General features: G+C 41.5%; 2 protein-coding genes across 2 annotated transcripts; one reads left to right on the plus strand and one right to left on the minus strand.

Moving 5' to 3' along the window:
* Positions 1-1,120: 1,120 nt before the first annotated feature.
* Positions 1,121-2,231, plus strand: LOC132280116 (xyloglucan endotransglucosylase protein 7-like). The gene is made up of 4 exons (XM_059782242.1): positions 1,121-1,189; positions 1,358-1,551; positions 1,695-1,940; positions 1,971-2,231. Exons 1-4 carry the CDS (start codon positions 1,136-1,138, stop codon positions 2,113-2,115), a joined length of 639 nt encoding a protein of 212 aa, XP_059638225.1. The 5' UTR covers positions 1,121-1,135; the 3' UTR covers positions 2,116-2,231.
* Positions 2,232-10,875: 8,644 nt separating this feature from the next.
* On the minus strand, positions 10,876-11,999 carry LOC132278467 (uncharacterized). Its single transcript, XM_059780249.1, has 3 exons — positions 11,855-11,999; positions 11,486-11,752; positions 10,876-11,010 (listed from the first exon to the last, which is right to left on the minus strand). Exons 1-3 carry the CDS (start codon positions 11,978-11,980, stop codon positions 10,876-10,878), a joined length of 528 nt encoding a protein of 175 aa, XP_059636232.1. The 5' UTR covers positions 11,981-11,999.
* Between the last annotated feature and the right edge of the window lie 8,403 nt (positions 12,000-20,402).

Raw genomic sequence — 20,402 nt, forward strand, 5'->3', positions numbered from 1 at the left:
AGTGTGATCTACATTTGCGTTTCAACGTAGAAAGGCCGCGTGAGCAGGAGACGAAATCGGGAAGTGGTTGGGACTAAATTAAGAGCTAACCTTCTTTTTAGAGAGAGAGATTCTGAGAGATGGGTATTGAAGCCAGAGAGAGAAAAAAATTAATCAATTAATATGATGGCGAAGACGACGACACAATCAGCCTCAGCCTCAACCTGCAATCATAATCATATTAATATTAATATTAATGGGTCTGCCGTTGTCAAGGAACGCCCACCACCACGTTGTTCGCTCCCGCTACCTCCCTCGCTGCAGCCGTGTCTTGACTTTCCTATGCCTCACTGTCCTACTTTTTCTCTCTAATGTACTTTCTCTGTCTCTTTATTTTTATATATATATATATACACTCTTTGTCCCATATTAATAATTCATTATTCTCCATCTCATATTAACAATTCATTATTTTATTTTTATATATTTCAAATTAGTTATTCTTTTTAAAAAAACATATTTTCTTTATATTTTTATCATTATCTTTTATGTTTTAAAAATTTTCAAATTTTGTAACTATATATTTAAATTAGAAAAAATAATTTGATAATTTTAAAAGAGAAAAACTCATTAAAAACTCTAATTTTTATAAATAGACTTCTATTGTGGGATGGTATACGAGTAAATATTGTTGTCCTTTTATAATTTTATTGATTGTTGATACATCACGATGGAAGTGAATTAATTTGTTGACAGTTGGACATCTTCATCGCTCAAAACAAAACCAAAAGGTCCAAAGTAGTGGGACGCCAGAACTTGGAGTACACATCTCCCAATGACTCCAAAAAAGAAATACGGTATACATGACGTCCATTTATAACTTAATTGCATACAAATCCTGTTTTAAGTAATTAATTCCAAAAACTACTCCACGTACATACATACATATAATGATGTGTGTTGTAACTTTATATATATATATATATATATATATATATGTATGTTCAGGGGCACCTTTCACCAGAATTTTATCATTACATGGGGCGATCAACGTGCTAAGATACTGAATGACGGTGAACTTCTTACCGTCTCGCTTGACAATATCACTGGATCAGGCTTCCAATCCAGAAAGAAGTATCTATTTGGAAAGATTGACATGCAGCTCAAGCTTGTCCCTGGAAACTCAGCTGGAACTGTGACTACCTACTACGTGAGTAAATATTTCAGTAATAAGCACCAACTCAGCTCCCCCAGTTGATGATGATCACTTTATTTAATTATTGTCGTAACAATATAACAGAGTTATATGGAGAATGGAGTATAATATAATATTGACTTTCATGATATAATAGTACTTACTCATTTGGCATGCATGCAGTTCTCATCAGAAGGGTCAAAGCATGATGAGATAGATTTTGAATTCTTGGGGAATTTAAGTGGTGATCCTTACACTCTTCACACCAATGTGTTCAGCCAAGGCAAGGGTAACAGAGAGCAGCAGTTCTTCTTATGGTTCGATCCCACCGCGGATTTCCACACCTATTCCCTCATTTGGAACCCACAACGCATTATGTATGTAAATAAATATATACTATATTTTATTAATCAAGTACGTAGATAGCTTAAACTACTGATCAATTATTTTAATATATAAAAAAATTATATATATATATATATATATATGATTTGATTTGATGGTGCGTACGCGCATGCAGTTTCTATGTAGATGGAACACCCATAAGAGAGTTTAAGAATGCTGAGAAAGTTGGTGTTCCATTCCCAAAGAAGCAGCCAATGCGGATATATGCTAGTCTATGGAACGCTGATGACTGGGCTACAAGAGGCGGCCGTGTCAAGACTAACTGGACTCTAGCTCCCTTCTTTGCTTCATTTCGCAACTTCACTGCCGATGCTTGCATTGTCAATTTTTTAGGACAATCTTCTTGCACCACAACTTCAACGTCCTTTTTATCATCTTCAAATACTACCAGTCATGCCCGTGTCTGGCTCACACAACAGTTGGACTCTGCCAGCCGAAAGAAGTTGAGATGGGTGCAGAAGAACTACATGATATACAATTACTGCACTGACAGGAACAGATTTCCCAAGATCCCTCCTGAATGCAAATTCTCTTAGCTAGTTAGCTACCTACCTACCTACCAACTTAGACAACCAATAACCAACTTACCCAAGCTAGCTAGCTAGCTACTGTACTCGATCCTCATTATACTCATACTTAATTATTTGATTCTTTAAAGTCATCCATTGTAGCTGTTACTCATCAATAATATATAATATTTACAGGAGATCCTAGCTAACTAGCTATTTTCTTCAAATATCAGTTCACAACCCAGCCGATTTCCTATCCTGCTTCGCAGGCCACACCTCCGAAACCCGTAACACAGCAGAACGCGTTTATATCACCCAAAATTCTTTACAAAACAAAACTTATATACATGATACGATTCCGTCCTCAATTACATCAATTCCTCAAAGGAAAATATCATAGCAACAATTTATCAAACATTTAGATACAAAAATGGGAAATAACTTCCAATAACAAAAAGAATAAATCATCAACTTCCGAGTCCCGTGGATGATCTCTGGTACCTGAAAAAATGGTGGGTGAGACAAAGCCCAGTAAGAACAATCTAACAAACAGTAAGTGGAAGAATCCAATGATTAAAAAACATGCCAAGAAATTAAATCGATCTAGATCATGATCCATGCATAAGATGAATAATGTCATGCTTTTTCAACAAAAGAAAATATAATTTCATGATATTTCCAAATTAATTGGGTTATCATTCTAGACTACTCTAAGTAGTCATTGGACAATGTTACTACTGCAAATATATATATTCCATCAAAACTGAATACACTACATGTTATCCTCATTTATGCATTTATTAGGTGAAATTAAAAAAAAGTGGTGATATATCCTTCGAATTAATTGGAGGACCGTGTATATCACTGCAACTAAAAATTTACCTCAGATACAACGTATTAATTAACTCAAGTGTGTAAATGATGTAGTTGTCTCTTTGTCTAGCTAGTTAGTGCTTAATTAATGGTATGAGGTGGTGGGTACTGGCCAGACGGAGGTGGTGGATGGAATCCTTGGTTGAGCTCTAGAGAGAGATAATACATTTACATGATTTTCTCCTAAAATTAAGTGTAACAGTTGTACACATTATTCACGCACAATACCTGAGGTTTTGAAGATTCAAACAATCCCTCCTATTTTTACAAACTAAGGCCTTGTATGGACTTAAACAAGCACCTAGAGCTTTGTATGAGAATTTTCACCATTTTCTAATTCAACAAGGTTTTCTAGGAGGAAAGGTTGACACCATTTTGTATGTGAGTTCCTTTAAAGATCACTTCTTAATTCTCCAAATATATGTTGATGATATCACGTTCTGTAGCTCAAATACTTTTTTGACCTTGGAATTTGCACATCTCATGAAGACAAGATTTGCAATGTCTTTGCTAGGCTCCTTGAGATATTTTTTGGGCCTTCAAATATACCAATCTTCCACTGCTATCTTCATTTCTCAGGAGAAATATGCTACTGAATTGCTCAAGAAGTTCAACATGGATGAGAGCAAGGTTGTGTCTACACCGTTGTGCCCTAACACAAAACTCTTTCTTGAGTGCACCACATAATCTATTCATTCAACTCTCTACAAGTCTATAATTGGAAGCTTGTATCTCACAGCTTTAAGGCCTGATAAAATGTATTCAGTGGGGTTAGTAGCAAGATTTGAAAGCAATCCAAGGGACTCTCACCTTTAAGCTACCAAAAGGATCATTAGATATGACAAGGGAACACTCTCATATGGATTTCACTATCTTCACTCACCTTCATTGCCTATTGAGGAGGCCCCGTACGACATGGGCCGGATCTGACTCGCAAACACAACATTCAGTTCGAATAGCTGGGTCGGCCCATATAAAGACACTGCCATATGGGCCGAACGGGAAGAAGCCCATCAAAGGTGACCAGGGCTTATGGAGGAATAAGCCCAGATCCAGCAATCAGTAAATATCTTGAAAATATCTTGTAAATATCTGATAAATATCTATAAATAGGATATGGAATGGGAAGGAGGGAGATCTTTTTGGGTTGAGGTGTAAGAATTCTAGAGAGAGAAAAGAGGAGAGGGAATTTCTTGCATCTTCAATTGGCGCCGTCTGTGGGAAACGCATAAAAGTTTGGTTGATCAATGAGGAATATCGAATGGATTCAAACCAATTCGGTTGATCGAGACTCGATCTTTGGGATTTGAATCCAGATCTGAGCGATTGTGACCTACTCTGGAGGAATTACAATTCTTGAAGCTTTGGCAGGAGTGACTTCAGATCTACGCAACAACGAGTTGTTCGATTGTGGCAGGATCTGACGGATTTAGAGTTCAAACAATTCAGATCTTGTAAATAGTGAGCATAATTCGGAGAATTAGAAGCCAGATCTAAAAATTCTTACTCACGAAGCTCGGATCTACTCGCGAACTTGAGATTAATGCCTTTACTCCGTTCGGGAATAATGATAGGTGAAAGATCCAATCCGATGGAGGCTGTCCAGCAAACAAAGCTTGAGGAGTTGATGAACTTGATTGAAGCTCTCAAAAAAGAGAATGCAGAATTGAAAGCTGGACTGCAACATCGGCAAATACCTGCGGTTTCGCATCCACTTCCAGTCGGAGAAGGAGGTGTTCAATCTAATATCGCGCATCAAGGCGAACAGGACGAGAACAATCAGTCAGCTCACCACCGTGATTAAAGGATGATGGACAATTTGCCGCCAAATGTTCGTCGAGTTGAAGATCACGAAGGATCGACTCACGTTGATCCGCAGCGGGAAAGGTTCGACCGAGAGGAAGTGATGGAGGCTGATCGCCGTCGAATAGCGTCTCCTTGGCAAAGAGAGTTCATAGAGGAGCGGTCGTTCGATCCGTCTTACCGGCCCTCCATGGTTACTATCACTCATCACGGTTCGGAGGGCAGAACCGTAACTCACAGAGCTACCGCTGGACTCCAGAGAGAGAATGAAGCTCTCCGATCCGCAGCTCGGACGGTGGATTCACCATTCACCGACGAGATCTTGAATGCCCCGCATCCAAGGAAGTTTGCTATGCCAGTCTTTATTCTGTTCGACGGAACGACCGATCCGATCGATCATGTGTATCATATCCAGTTGAAAATGGCCCTGAATACGGAAAACGACTCTTTAATGTGCAAATGTTTCCCTACAAGCCTTGCCGGACCGGCGCTCAGCTGGTTCAAAAACTTGCCTAGGAGCTCCATTGGTAGTTTCAGAGACCTGTGCGATCGGTTCATAAGCCAGTACTATGGGAACAAACGCCCGCCGAAGGACATCTCGAGCCTATTCACGATGAGGCAGCACAAGGATGAACGTCTCCAGGCCTTTCTTACCAGGTTTAATCTCACTAAGAGTATGGTGATCGAATGCCACCCTTCTACGGCAGTTCAAGCCTTCAAGTTAGCCATGACACGCGGAACTCCGTTTCACACCAGTCTGGTAGTGAACACGCCGACTACTATGGATGAACTCAATGAGAGAGCCGATGGCTTTGTGCGCCTAGAAGAAGAGGAGGCAGCTAATGCTCGGACAACGTCGCTTGTGTCGACCGAGGAAAAGTCCAAGGCAAAGATCAGGCAGAAGCAGGCTCAGCCACAACGTCAGACCTCTTGGAAGGCAGAAAAAAGGTCCAGGGAGGAAGAGTTGATTACTCCGCTGAAGGTCACTCTGGCGAGGCTGTATCAGGAGAACAAAGACAAGTTTCATCCACCACTGCCAATTAGGCAACCCCTCGAACAGAGGGATCAAACTAAACATTGTGCTTTTCATTCTGATTTCGGTCATCAGACTAACGAATGCAGGAACCTGAGGAGGCAAGTGGAGATGTTGATAGCTATAGGGGAGTTCACGAGTTATGTTCAAGGTTCGGCGATGGAGCAGAATCGACCGGTGGAACAAGTAAAAAGGAGTCATAAACAAAGCTCCCACAATTCACAACCAGTTCGTATAATCAATGCTATCCATGGTCGACCCGAGCCTAGTGAAGAGTCAGATGAGCTGCTCCGGGTGCGCCTGCGGCAGGCGCAGATGAAGAAAAGGGTCGGCAATGTGACTACTCTACACCAGCAGAGCCCGTCGATGCAGATAAAGTTCGACTGGACAGACCTGCAGCGTGTTCAACTGCTTCATGACGACCCGTTGGTAGTCAGTTTGACAGTGGCAGATTGCTTGGTGCGCAGAGTTCTGATCGATCCTGGGAGCAGTGCGAATGTCATGCCGAGGGACACATTTGACAGGCTCGACATTAAACCAGAGAGACTCAAGCCCACCGGAAATCCCTTGTTAGGGTTAGATGGGAAGAGGGTGGAACCCGTCGGGATGGTGGAAGTGGAAGTTCAAGCTGCAGAACGAGCTCTTATGGAAACTTTTGTGGTTGTGGAAATTCACCCCTCGTATAATCTCCTGATGGGAAGAGGATGGATTCACAGAGTCCGAGGTGTACCCTCAACTCTGCATCAGGTCATGAGGTGCCTCGGGCCCGATGGAGATAAAGTGATAGACATTCGGGGGGATCAGGTCGCAGCCAAGGAGTGTTATTCCGTCACACTAAAGCATGCTGGGAAAGGAAAGGCGCCCGTCCGTTCGGCAAGCCCCAGATAGCAATTACAGGAGCCTCCGCTCGAGCATAATAGGGTGGAGGAGTCAGTCGAATTGACCGAGGAGCCCCTTCTGGATGTGCAGATCGATCAGTCCAGGCCAGAACGAACTACCAGAGTAGGTATAAGACTGACCAGAGAAGAGCAGCAAGAGCTAGTGGATTTCTTGTCCCGCAATGCCGACGTGTTTGCATGGAGTCACCTAGACATGCCTGGAATTAGTCCCTCCGTATCCTGTCATTCCCTGAATGTCAATCCCAATTTCAAACCAGTGAAACAGAAGCAGCGAAGATTTGCTCCAGAACGTAATCAGATCATAGCGGAGGAAGTCGATAGGCTGCTTGATGCGGGATTTATCAGAGAGGTGCACTACCCTGAGTGGTTGTCCAACGTCGTTGTTGTGCAGAAGAAGAATGGGAAATGGCGAGTATGCATTGATTTCACCAATTTGAACAAAGCCTGTCCGAAGGACAGCTTCCCGTTGCCTAAGATTGATCAAATGGTGGATGCCACCACTGGGTATGAGCGTTTAACCTTTCTGGACGCATATTCAGGTTATAATCAGATTCCTATGGACCCCGCAGATGAAGAAAAAACTTCTTTTGTCACCGAGCGAGGAACATACTGCTACAAAGTTATGCCTTTCGGGCTAAAGAATGCGGGAGCAACTTATCAAAGACTTGTTAGCAAAGTTTTTAAGAATCAAATGGGTAAGATTGTGGAAGCCTATATTGATGATATGGTGGTAAAGAGTAGGAAAAAGGATGATCATCTGAAGCATCTGCAAGATGTATTTGATGTACTAAAGCGATATGGGATGAGGCTCAATCCGACCAAGTGCTCGTTCGGTGTGAGTTCCGGACAGTTTCTGGGACACGTGGTCAACCGCAGGGGCATCGAAGTTAGCCCCGCTCAAGCAGAGGCTTTGATTAAGAATGCCGAGCCAAAGACGATCAGAGAGGTGCAAGCCCTCACAGGACGAGTAGCTGCATTAAGTCGATTTATTTCAAAATTGTCAGATCACTGCAAACCATTCTTTGACACGATTCGGAACCATGGAAGGCAGGTCTGGGGGGATGAGCAACGACAAGCATTGACTCATTTGAAGGAATATATGCAGAATCCACCAGTCCTGTCAGCCCCAGAACCGGAAGAAAAGTTATTTCTATATCTTGGAGTATCTGGTGTCGCGACGAGTGCCGTTCTGATTCGTTGCAAGGAAGGGGTGCAATACCCGGTATTTTATGTAAGCAAAACACAGACGGAGGCAGAAATAAGATACTCAAAGGCCGAACGGGTGGTACTTGCCCTTGTAAATGCAAAAAGAAAGTTGAGGCATTATTTCGAATCCCACCCCATAGCTGTTCTAACAACTTTCCCAATCAGAACGCTTATGCACAAGCCAGAGCTCTCGGGCAGAATGACAAAGTGGGCCATAGAGTTGAGTTCATTTGACATAACGTATGAGCCGAGAACAGCTGTTAAGGGGCAAGCGGTAGCCGATTTCCTACTAGAATGTGACACCGAAGATACGGAAGAGGACCTTAGATGCGGCTCTTGGAAACTTTTTGTGGATGGCTCCTCTAACCAGATGGGGGCTGGGATTGGGATCAAACTGCAAACACCAGAGGGTACTTCCTTGAGTCAAGCACTCAGACTTGAATTCCGAGCCACCAATAATGAAGCGGAATACGAGGCGTTGCTAAATGGATTAAAGTTGGCCAGAGAGCTACAGATCAAAAGTTTGACAGTGTGTAGTGACTCGCAGCTGATTGTTCGACAGGTAAATGGTGAGTACGCGACCAAGGATGACACGATGGGGGCATATCGTTCTGCCGTTCTGCATAGAGCCAAGGACTTTGCAAATATCGAATTCATACAGCTCCCGAGGGAACAGAATGCAGATGCAGACCGTTTAGCATGCAGTGCTTCGAGTTGCGGTGAAACATTGGCGAGGGTGATTCCAGTAGGAAGAGTGACCCAGCCCTCTATTTTCGAAGAACCGTTGGACTCTGACCCTTGGCAAGTCAACATCATACCGAATGAACCGAGTTGGATTGACCCCATCATTACCTATATTCGAGATGGAGTTTTGCCTATGCAAAGGGATGAAGCTAGGAGACTCAAAAAGAATGCTGCCAAGTACGCCATCGTGCGGAACCAGCTGTACAGAAGGTCCTACTCTGGCCCATACTTGAAATGCGTCACCCCCGCGGAGTCGCAGCAGGTATTGCGAGCTATCCATGAGGGTGTGTGTGGCAATCATTCTGGGGGGCGATCGTTAGCGCATAAAGCAATGACACAAGGGTATTTCTGGCCAAACATGTCAAGAGATGCGGAAGAGTTCTCTCGAAGGTGCGATAAATGCCAACGATATGGACCATTGATCCACCAACCACCTGAGGACTTGCACGTAATGGCCTCGCCATGGCCTTTCGCGCAATGGGGGATGGATGTGGTCGGTCCTCTGCCAACTGCAAGAGCTCAGAACAAGTATGTGTTACTGGCCACGGATTACTTCACTAAATGGGTGGAGGCAGAACCGTATCCTAGCGTGACTCAGACTCATGTGAGACGATTTATTTGGAACAATATTATCTGCCGTTTCGGTGTTCCCAGATCAATAGTCATGGACAATGGCACAAACCTCGACAGCAGGCAAGTAAGAAAGCTGCTGGAGGAGTATGGAATCAACCAGAAGTTGGCTGCAGTAAGTCATCCTCAGGCCAACGGACAAGCAGAAATCACAAACAGAACCATTTTCGCCTGCATTAAGAAGAAGCTGGAAGATCATAAGGGGAAGTGGTTGGATGAACTCCCGAACGTTCTATGGGCTTACAGAACCACCCCAAGGCGGCCGACTGGGGAGAGCCCGTTCGCAATGGCGTATGGCACCGAGGCAGTTATACCGGTTGAGCATTTAGTCCCCACTATCAGAAGCTTAGCATGGAGTCGAGATCAGAACGACAAGATGTTAAGATTGAACCTCGATATGATAGACGAAAGAAGGGACGCAGCGGCTATAAGGCTAGCATCGTATCAGCAAGTGCTGGCGAATAGTCACAACAAGAGAGTAAAACACAGGGATTTTGCCCCTGGCAATCTGGTTCTGAAAAGAAAGGTGGGGATGGTCAAAAAAATGATGCCACCCTGGGAAGGCCCATACAGAATTGCAGAAGTCATTGGCAAGGGGGCATATACGTTGGAAACCATGGCGGGAAGGCTGGTCAGCAAGCCTTGGAACGCCACGTCTCTGAAGAGGTACTACCAATAAAAGCTAAGTTCCGGCTTCAATTGGATGTTGTTTGTTGTCAATCAAATACATATGAATGAGCAAGTTACTGAAATTTACAAAAAAAGAATTTTCTTTTCCAACGGTCTACTATAAAAACTTAAAGCCAAGTGGCAAGTGGCATTCTAGCCGAGCGCCAGGCACTTGAGCAAGATAAGTGGCAGCTGGCACTATAAGCCGAACGCCAGACACTTGCTGAAAACTTAAAGCCAAGTGGCAAGTGGCATTCTAGCCGAGCGCCAGGCACTTAAGCAAGATAAGTGGCAGCTGGCACTATAAGCCGAACGCCAGACACTTGCTAAAAACTTAAAGCCAAGTGGTAAGTGGCATTCTAGCCGAGCGCCAGGCACTTAAGCAAGATAAGTGGCAGCTGGCACTATAAGCCGAACGCCAGACACTTGCTAAAAACTTAAAGCCAAGTGGCAAGTGGCATTCTAGCCGAGCGCCAGGCACTTAAGCAAGATAAGTGGCAGCTGGCACTATAAGCCGAACGCCAGACACTTGCTAAAAACTTAAAGGCAAGTGGCAAGTGGCATTCTAGCCGAGCGCCAGGCACTTAAGCAAGATAAGTGGCAGCTGGCACTATAAGCCGAACGCCAGACACTTGCTAAAAACTTAAAGCCAAGTGGCAAGTGGCATTCTAGCCGAGCGCCAGGCACTTAAGCAAGATAAGTGGCAGCTGGCACTATAAGCCGAACGCCAGACACTTGCTAAAAAATTAAAGCCAAGTGGCAAGTGGCATCCTAGCCGAGCGCCAGGCACTTGCCATAAACAAACACACGGCAAAGCTAATATAAAAGAAAAAGAGAGAAGAGATATGTATGTATTGAAGATAAGTTGAATAGAGCACAACACACAGGGAAAAAAGAGTTCTGTCGTTTCATTAATATTGAGCATTGAGTTTACAAAAGAGAGATGTCCATCATTACAAAAAGATATGGAATGGAAGAATTCAAAGGAGCCCTAGCCAGACGCTTCAGTACCAACAGCATCCTGGTCGTGCCGACTCGCCTCCTCGGCCCCAACAGCCGTCTCACCTTCATGAGGTGGGGAATCAAGGTGAATGACTGAATCGTTCGGCTGGGGTTCAGCGTCAGCAGTGGCTATGGAAGGAACCACGGTTGACGATTGAGGAGCGGTCAGTGGCAGAGCGGTAGGAGGAGCTGTGATGATCCTGGAGGAAGCAATGTCCTGGCACTCATCAAATATACGCTCCGCTTCGGTGGGTTCTGGGTCGACATAGACCCCCAGAGGTTCGATCCCCAGGTCCTTGTCTACCTCATCCGGAGTGGAGCTGGTCTGTCCCTCATCCGGAACCCGGTCGGCGAAACCCTCCCGGAATCCTTGAGCATACCTAAGAGCACCGACCCTTGAGAACCGAGCGTGAAGGGCCAGCATCCCACCACCCACTCTGCTGATTGCGTCGATCAGAGCGGTACGCTCGTCCAGAGCTCTTTTTTCAAAAGCCATCCGAGCAGACTGTTCATCAGCTAGAAGGCGCTGGAGTTCTGCCTTCTCTTCTCTAATCGATTCCCGCTCGGTCTGCCAGACGCTCTTCTCAAGCTGGAGGGCGTCCTTCTCATCCTGAAGGGAATCATTCTCCTTCTTCAGGACATCTCTCTCTTGCTCGGTTTTGTCAAGCCGAGCCAGTACCTCGGTATTCTTCATGGCGAGGAGGTCGTTTTCTTTATTAGCCACCTCCAGGCTGTCAAAAAACTTGCGGGCCCTGGCGTTCCCCATCTCCACCTGCTTCTGCATGGCCATCATTCCGAACAATGTCTGCATAGGTGCACATTAAAAACGGTTAAGCCAATAGTCAGGTCGGGCGAAGGCAAGACCAGATAATATGAGAGAATGCATGAGTTAGAAAATAAAAGTCACCTCCATAGCAGATTGGGGAAAGCGGCTGAACACATCCTTCTGGGAAAGGCCCTTTGCCGCCTCAAGGTCCTTCGGAGTCCACATGCTCCTGTAGTAGGCCATAGCGGTCTGGCCATCCTTCAGCATGGTCTCGTTCGGTTTCACGAACGTCCCACCGTTCGGGTGTACCGAGGGGCCCATGGCGGTAAGGTGGGGATAGAAGAGGGGCCTGAAGCAGAAGCAGAGCCACCAGCTGCAGCAGGCCCAGAGGGAGCAGGAGCTCTGACCGCTCGGTGCAAGAGAGCACCTGGCCCGGAGACCCGGGTCCTTCTAATGAGAGGCTCCTCCTCAGGATCGACTTCACTATCAGGATGAGGCCTTTTGCCTCGTTCTTTATCCCGACCGCCCCCCGCAGCAGCACGAGCTATGGTAGCTGGGGGGGACGCGTTCTGGTTGGCAGCAGGGGCGCTGGCAACAGGGTTAACAGCCACTGTGCTCGGGGCAGTGTCAGATATGGTGGCTGAGGAAGAAGCTGACGCTGGAGAGGAGGTCACCCCAGCAGCAGGAGTGGCTGGGGGAGTGTTTTTCTTCCTGCCAAAAGAAGGAATCTGAAGTCTGCTCATGTTGTAGCCGAGTGATGAGAGCGCTAAGAGGTTGTCTGAAGTGAGGAGATCTGAGTAGGAAGGAATATCGTTCAGAACGTATTTCTTCAAGTAGTTACTCCTATCCCTGCAAACACTATAGCTCAAGTCATCACAAGGTATTCCCAAGGAACGGCATAAGAAAGTGCAAAAACGAGGAACGCATGTTTCGCAGGGGCAGTCATGTTTATGAGATTTGAATTTCTTATAGAAGGAGACAGAACAGACACCAAAGGCGCTCGGGATTGGGTAATCCTCTGCAGCCGGCGAAGACCAAGCCCCACTAATGCCCACTATGCTATCCCTCCAACCCTTTTCAGATTTTATTGTGTCCGTACATATGGACATCTTCTCGAACGGGTAGAGGTGGTAGAAGGGTTCGTTAGTACGGATCTTACTGACCTTATAGCACAGAAGGAGGTCTATGAGGTCGAGGTCCAGATTTCTGTCACGCATCAACAAGAGCATAACAGATATGATTCTAAAGAAGTTGGGGTTGACCTGCAGAGGGGATATCCCCAATCTATTGAAGACATAACTAAAGAAAGGGTGCAGAGGGAACCTAACAACATTCAATTGAAGGTTCGTGAATAAGACTTCGCCGGGCAGGAGGCCGGCGCCGGTCATAATGTTAACATCCTGGGGGCAAACCCTAACTTCGATGTTGTCAGGAAGTCTAAGTCTCATACGAAGAACATCCAGATCTACAACCATGGTGGAAGTGCTAGAAGAATCTAAAAGGGGGTAAATGGAAGCCTGCCGAAAGTAAAAAGAACGAAACTAACCTCGGAGGACTGCAAGATCGCTGGAAGAATGACTCTTGAAGGATTTCACCAGAAAAAGCTTAGCACTGTTCTAGAAAGAAAGAGACTTGGCTGATGATGGAGACGGTAAAGGGAAGTGAAGTGGAATTCTAGAGCATTATAAAGGCGAGGGGGCCCGAGGGCCGAAGCGTCGGGAAGGCGAGAAATTCCTCGAGCCCCGGAACATTGATTCTGGATCTGACCGTCCGCTCCCCCACGTGGTTATCTCGAGCCGTCAACATCATGATGAGACGCCATCAATAATTACCCCTTAGTAAATAAGGGGCAATTATGGGGGCAGTTGAGGAGGCCCCGGACGACATGGGCCGGATCTGACTCGCAAACACAACATTCAGTTCGAATAGCTGGGTCGGCCCATATAAAGACACTGCCATATGGGCCGAACGGGAAGAAGCCCATCAAAGGTGACCAGGGCTTATGGAGGAATAAGCCCAGATCCAGCAATCAATAAATATCTTGAAAATATCTTGTAAATATCTGATAAATATCTATAAATAGGATATGGAATGGGAAGGAGGGAGATCTTTTTGGGTTGAGGTGTAAGAATTCTAGAGAGAGAAAAGAGGAGAGGGAATTTCTTGCATCTTCACCTATAATTACAACTTATTCAGATGCGAATTTGGTTGGTTCTTTACCTGACAAAAAAATTAAGTACCTCAGGCTGTTATTACTTTCTTGGTACAAACATGGTGTCTTGGCTTAGTAAGAAGCAAGATACACTGTCCTTTTATACCTCAGAGGCGGAGTATATAGCAGCTTCATGGTCTGGATTACAATTATTATGGATGAAGACCATACTTTCAGACCTTGGGATATATTTCTCAAGCCCTCTAAAGATCTATTGTGACAACCAAAATGTTATAGCCATTAGCAAGAACCCTACATTGCACTGCAGGAACAAGTATATTGATATCAAGTACCACTTTCTCAGTGATAAGGTACAAAAGGGGCTCATTAACATCACCTATCTACCTATAGAAGATCAATTTGTAGATATCATGACAAAGTCAGGGGCTCATTAACATCACCTATCTACCTACAGAAGATCAATTTGTAGATATCATGACAAAGTCATTGTTGCAACAGAGGTTTTCAACCCTTAGAGATCTTCCCAGTGTTGTTTCTAACCCTTTCTAAACCTTTACTTACATTGTTTGTCCTTTCACCTTTTGACTTTTAATTTTAAAAGGGGGAGAAATGGACCTTAACCAAGGATCTATGCATCTATGGTATGTTATCTTTACTGTTTTGATGGTACATTGCTTTCATTTTAAGTGTTTCAGTGATATACAAGCAATAATTGATTTTTGACATTCAAAAGCAGAAGGGAGAGATTGTTGGTTCCATCTTTGATTTAGGGTTTGCCGTTTTAAATGTCAAAAAGCTGTCACGAGTCCATTTTAGTAAGTTTAAATTGATTATTGAGTGCTAAGTTCATTACAGAGGCTTACAGGGGTAACATTGTCATTTTACATTCATGATATATCATTTGCGATCGATAGCTTGAGGAAACTTTATTGTGCTGACAGTGCTTGTTACAGTCAATTAGGGTTTGTAAGAGTAGTTTAGAGGTTGATATTTGGTTACAGAGTCCTTCAAGGATAATTAAGTCTTTTCACATATGTATTCTATCATAATACACTTATTTGTGATAGTACATTAATTGTATTGAAATGTTCTTATTCACAGTTTGATCAAGTGTCTACAGTTGCAGTTGTAGAAAACTGTGTAGTGTCCCTTATAGGGGTATTTTGGTCAATGCAATTGATGTGTATCCTTGTGACACGTGTCTTGTGGTCTTAGTGTGTGAAAATGAAGCTTGTTATGCATTATTTAATGGTTAAGCTTGATATATATTGCTAGTGTATACAAATATACAAGCTGTCAATTTGCATGCTTACTAGAGGACATAATATTGAGATGTAGCAAGGGCAATGTGGTCCTTTCACTAAAAGAATGTTAGAACATTCTCTCGCCAATGATTGGTAGGTAATGCCATGTGGATTTCCTCTTTAGGGTAAGACTATAATCCATTGTACCCTATATATATGTTGTTATAAAAAATTAGCTTCTCTAAGGCCTAATTGAACACCCTTTGTGAGCATCCTTGAGTTACATTAACAAGCATTTGTATGATACCCCTCAATTCTAGAGTCACGGGTGATCAAGTCCGAGCACAGATTCGAGGGATACCAAACAATTAAGTATATAAACAAGCATGAGTACAAAAGAATTTAAGAAATAAATAATTAAATAAGCTGAATGAAAACTAAATCATAATCTTTAAAAGTTATAAAATCCAATATCGCCAAAACCTCCAATATTATTACAACTCGGGAATCCATCTGTGGACCCCTAATAATATCCCAGTTGGAAAAATAAATAACTGAACTAAAAAGGAAATCAAAACTAAAACATAAGTAATAGTCCTACGTAGTCGGAGGAGTGAGTGACTGTCTCTGTTCAGCACGAACAAGCTCTACGACTGGAACTGTCGAACACCTGAGAAAAATAATAGTGGGTCAAACCCACGAGCAAGTTCTACTCTACTATAATTTAAACAAAGACCAGATACACATGTACATCCTAAACCACTCAACAATAACTATATAGTCCATAAATATATATATCCACACTAAAGGACTCTCACTGGACTACAGACCGGTCCTAACCTGAATAAAAGGTAACATGCAAAACGCACCTGAAGTGGGTATGAGTGCTTAGACCTAACAGGGTATACCTCTAACCATCATAGCCAGCTATGCATCCCACTGCATATACGCTCCCTAACCATCGACTCTGAGACTCAAGCTCATATCGTGGTACCATAATTATATATTTAAAATCCATCCAAAACCAAAGTATGTAATTCAACTGTTTGTTAACCTGACATGAATATAAGTAGGACTTAACTTTTATAGTTAATCCATTCCCTTATATTAAAGTAGGTAGGATTTAGCGTTTTGAGTTAATTCGTCCCTGATATGCCACCGTCCCATACTGGTGCATATAATCCACAAATCCAATAATTGATAATATCGATAACAAATGTAAACATTAATTAATCCATAATAAGCATAATAGAAATATATAAATTGACATGCTTATTTTATACCACTGAGACATGATTAAAACCATATCATACATAAATCAAATACTAATATAGGGGTAAGCAAATTGAATCATCTACATCCAATAACAATATGCAAATTTAGTTAAGAATTTCATATTGTTCAAGATACTAATTCCATGTGATTAATCATGCATTATCATGCCCTATGAAGTTTTAATATGACCTTAGCCATCATTGAAAACCCCTATTACAACTCCTAATTAAACCTGAAACCCCAAAACCTCAACATAGTGGCCAAAACTTCGCCAAAAACCAACAAAAAAGGAAGGAGCTGCCTCCCCCACAAGGGGAATTGCCTCCCCCTTGAATGGAGCCGGCTCCCCCCTTAGGGGAGCCGCTTCTTTGCAAAAGGAGCCGCCTCCCTTCAAAAGGGAGCCAGCTCTCCTCCTATGTTCATCATCTGCGTCTTCTCCGGCGACTTCCAGATACTTCGTTCCTTTATTCTAAAGTCCTTAACAGTTTGAAATAAGTTTCAAAGTATTCCAGAAAGACATTTAAATCCATTATGCTTTGATAACATTAATTAAAACTAAAATTCGTGTAAGAAAATTCAAAATTCAACAATTAAAACTTCATTAACAACATACTGTTTTAAATCAATCTTATCATGCGCGAAAGATAAATTTAACAATCAATTACTCCTGGAATTGTTTAGGCATGTAAAGAGCACGAAGCCTAAGGGAGAGAGTTTGATATAGAACTTGTCTTTGAGATTTCGGACTGAAATCTCAATGCCTTCTTTTTAGATATTTCCGGTGACTTCTGTCTACCGTCAAGCCTCCTATTGCTCTGGTTCTAACCCACAAACAATCCTTTCCTTCATATTGCTCTGGTTCTAACCCACAAACAATCATTTCCTTTCCCCTTGATCTGACCTTTAATTTATGGCCGAAACCCTAACTGGTTCTCTCTGTTTTTCTCTCAAATCTCTATGTTCGTGAATAGGATTTTTAACCCTTGGCAGACGTATATTGTTATATATATATATAGGCGTATACAACCAACCCTAATCCTAATTGCACCCTAAGTCTAAATATAAAGAAAAAGAAAATAAATAATACATTATATTTAAATAAACAACAGAACAACGCGAAACACAAAAATATAAAAATAATATACTGTAATTATATATATACTGATTGTGATACTATTATTAACTATTTAGCTAAATAAATAATAGTAATCCTCTAATATACATATACCCTCAATATATGTATATTAATCCATGAGTAAATATCTCTACCCATTTATACTATCCAAGTAGTTCGTTGCTCCTATCCAAGCCCAACTTCTTTTTAAAGAAATAAAAATAACCATTTAATTTAACCAATTAATTACAACTAAATACTTAGCACATAAACCAAATAGCACACATCATTTACTAAATCAAATAAACAATTAATGCAAATTCACATAAGCATATAATTCAATTAAAACAAATAAATCAATTAAACAAATAGCCAAATAAACAAAGAGTGAATTTAAAATTTTAATAAAATCATAAAAGAAATACTGAGACTATCCTTTTAAAATTAGGGGTATTACAATTCGAGACACCAAGAACAATGACAAATATCTGAGTTTTAATAACCTTTTGAGAGTTGAATTCAACTAAAAAATACACATGGTGTGTGTTAATCATTGAAGATGAATACGAAGATGGCTGTGAGGTGCTTTGTTGCAGCTGAAGAGAGGTCTAGAGGTTCAATCCAAGCTTGAGGTCATTTCAGAGGGTTCTAGTGGTTGAGATGTAGAGATCGGTTCCTTTTTCACATTTTTGTGGATTTTCTTTTTTCGTTATTTTATTTTTCTAAGTTCGGGTTTTGTCGAACCGAGTTGAGTCGAGTGTTCGGGAATAGTTCCCGACACTTCTTTTATTTTATATTTGTATTGCCCTTGTTTTTATTTCATTTGCTTTTATTTGGGGTTATTTGTGTGATTATACTTGAGGACATTTTCATTTGTTGGGGCCTTGTAAAGTATCTTTTGGAAGAAAATTTTATTTTGGGTCATTTATGCGACTATCTTTTGAGATATTTTAGTGGAGGGGCCTTTGTGCAATTAACAAAAGTTAATGCAAAGTGTCTTATTTTGGGTTAGGATTCTCATACGGGATTCATTTTGGCATTTCGTCGAGCTGCGTACTCTTAGAAATGTGTTATGGACATTTTTTCCCGTTTTAGGGTTTTTGACCCTAGGAGTTGCCATTTTTGTTCGGGGCATATCTTTCTGCTCGGGACTTATTTTTTGACACCGTTTCTGTCATTGTTCATCATTTTTCATACTGTTACTTTTACGTTTATGGTCTTATTCCGTTTGAGTGCGTTTCGATGATTTTCACTTTTCGGGACCGCGTAGGGCCCGTTCGGACGATATTTTCAGATTCTAGAAAAGCTGCAAGAAGAGAGAAAATATCAAAATTCTCTCTCTCCCACGGCTGCTTCAGCCATTTTATCTTTTTTTTTTTTACTCTTTTTCTTCTCTTCTGCTTTTAGCCTTCTTCCTCTTTGATTATTCCCCTGCAGTAGGAGACTTATATGTCGGCATTGGCAATTCCTTCATTTTTATTCGATAGGATTTCGGTTTTGTTCGTTTTTGAGTTTTGGGTTTGAACTCGGGTTTGGATTTGGGTGTTACAGCAAGAGGACTTTTCGTTCTCCTCGTTGTCCCCATCATAATCCCGAAGTTTCATCGCATTCGGAAAGGTTCCATTTTGGTGTCATTTGAGATCTTCATCTGAGATCTTCATCTCAAATTGAGGTAGGGGGTGTAGTATGTTTATAACCTTAGATTTTCCTTGTGTTTTAGAGTCCACCGTATGTTATATGCATGTTGTGTGAGTTGCAGGAATATATATGAGATTTATATTTCTTGACTTAGGTTATTATATTACACAAAACATGCATATCATTGTTATTTTGTAAAGCTTGTCATTTAATTGGTAAAAGATTTTACTACTATTAATTTCATTGAAATATAATTGTTACAATATTGTATTCTTCTTGCCATTTAAATTACTCAAAGCTTGTACAATATTTATGTGGTTGTGTGATTAAATATTTAAGGCTTATAATACTAGCATGACTTAACCATTTATGTTGATATCATAATGCTAGTGTAAGTGTGTACACATTGAGGACTTGATATCATGTCATATATATAGCCTTGTGGACTTAGGATATGGATTGTGTGATTTTCACATCTTATGTGCGCATGGAAGTTGAACAATGTGCATTATATATATATATATATAATTATGTTGTGGACATAATTATTTACTTTGGGAAATACTTGGGGCATTATTATGTTGACATGGCTAGAGTTCGGCTCTAGTGCAGGATGTATGAGTTCATATGGTGTTTGGCTTTAGTGCGGAAGGAAGATTTTTCGACCTTTCCATAATTCATATAGTGTCACATTAGTTTTCTTTTGAGGTATTATATTGAGAACATAATTTGTGTAAATCAAAATTTCTCCCCACAAATTCTGAGTTAACCTAGAAATTATCAACATAGCATTCATCATTTCTTCGTGAATGATACCATGTTCTGAACAAATATTAGTACATGGTGTTTTGTATTCACCACTTCTATCATTTCATAACACGTTGATCTTTTTGCCAAGTTGATTCTTAACCTCATTTTTGTAATGTTTAAACATTTTTAAGGTTACATCTTTATTTCGTAGAAAATATACATAACAATATCTTGTGCAATAATTGATAAAAGTAACGAAGTACTTTTTTCAACCTCTAATTGGCAAAAATTTAAGATAATATAATATACTATATAATATCATATTACAAAATTAAAATAATTCAACCAATATTGAATTATATAAATAATTCAATAATTTACTTATAAAACATGTTTCAATTTCACATATTATTGAACACATCAATATCATATAATAATGTATACAACATTATTTTATTATATCTCAACTATTAGTATAATCTCTACTTGTTTATA

Source organism: Cornus florida, unplaced genomic scaffold (genome assembly GCF_030987335.1).
Source record: "Cornus florida cultivar Cherokee Brave unplaced genomic scaffold, ASM3098733v1 CherokeeBrave_3.0.0_Hap2_Chr10, whole genome shotgun sequence".
NCBI lineage: Eukaryota > Viridiplantae > Streptophyta > Magnoliopsida > Cornales > Cornaceae > Cornus > Cornus florida.

Coding starts and splice junctions, on each gene's coding strand:
- LOC132280116 (XM_059782242.1), top strand. CDS start 1,136: ATGCAGCTCAAGCTTGTCCCTGGAAACTCAGCTGGAACTGTGACTACC. Junction 1,552..1,694: donor TGGAACCCACAACGCATTAT/GTATGTAAATAA, acceptor ACGCGCATGCAG/TTTCTATGTAGATGGAACAC. Junction 1,941..1,970: donor TCTTGCACCACAACTTCAAC/GTCCTTTTTATC, acceptor AAATACTACCAG/TCATGCCCGTGTCTGGCTCA.
- LOC132278467 (XM_059780249.1), bottom strand. CDS start 11,980: ATGCTGAAGGATGGCCAGACCGCTATGGCCTACTACAGGAGCATGTGG. Junction 11,753..11,854: donor TTCCCCAATCTGCTATGGAG/GTGACTTTTATT, acceptor GCACCTATGCAG/ACATTGTTCGGAATGATGGC. Junction 11,011..11,485: donor AATCGATTAGAGAAGAGAAG/GCAGAACTCCAG, acceptor CACCTCATGAAG/GTGAGACGGCTGTTGGGGCC.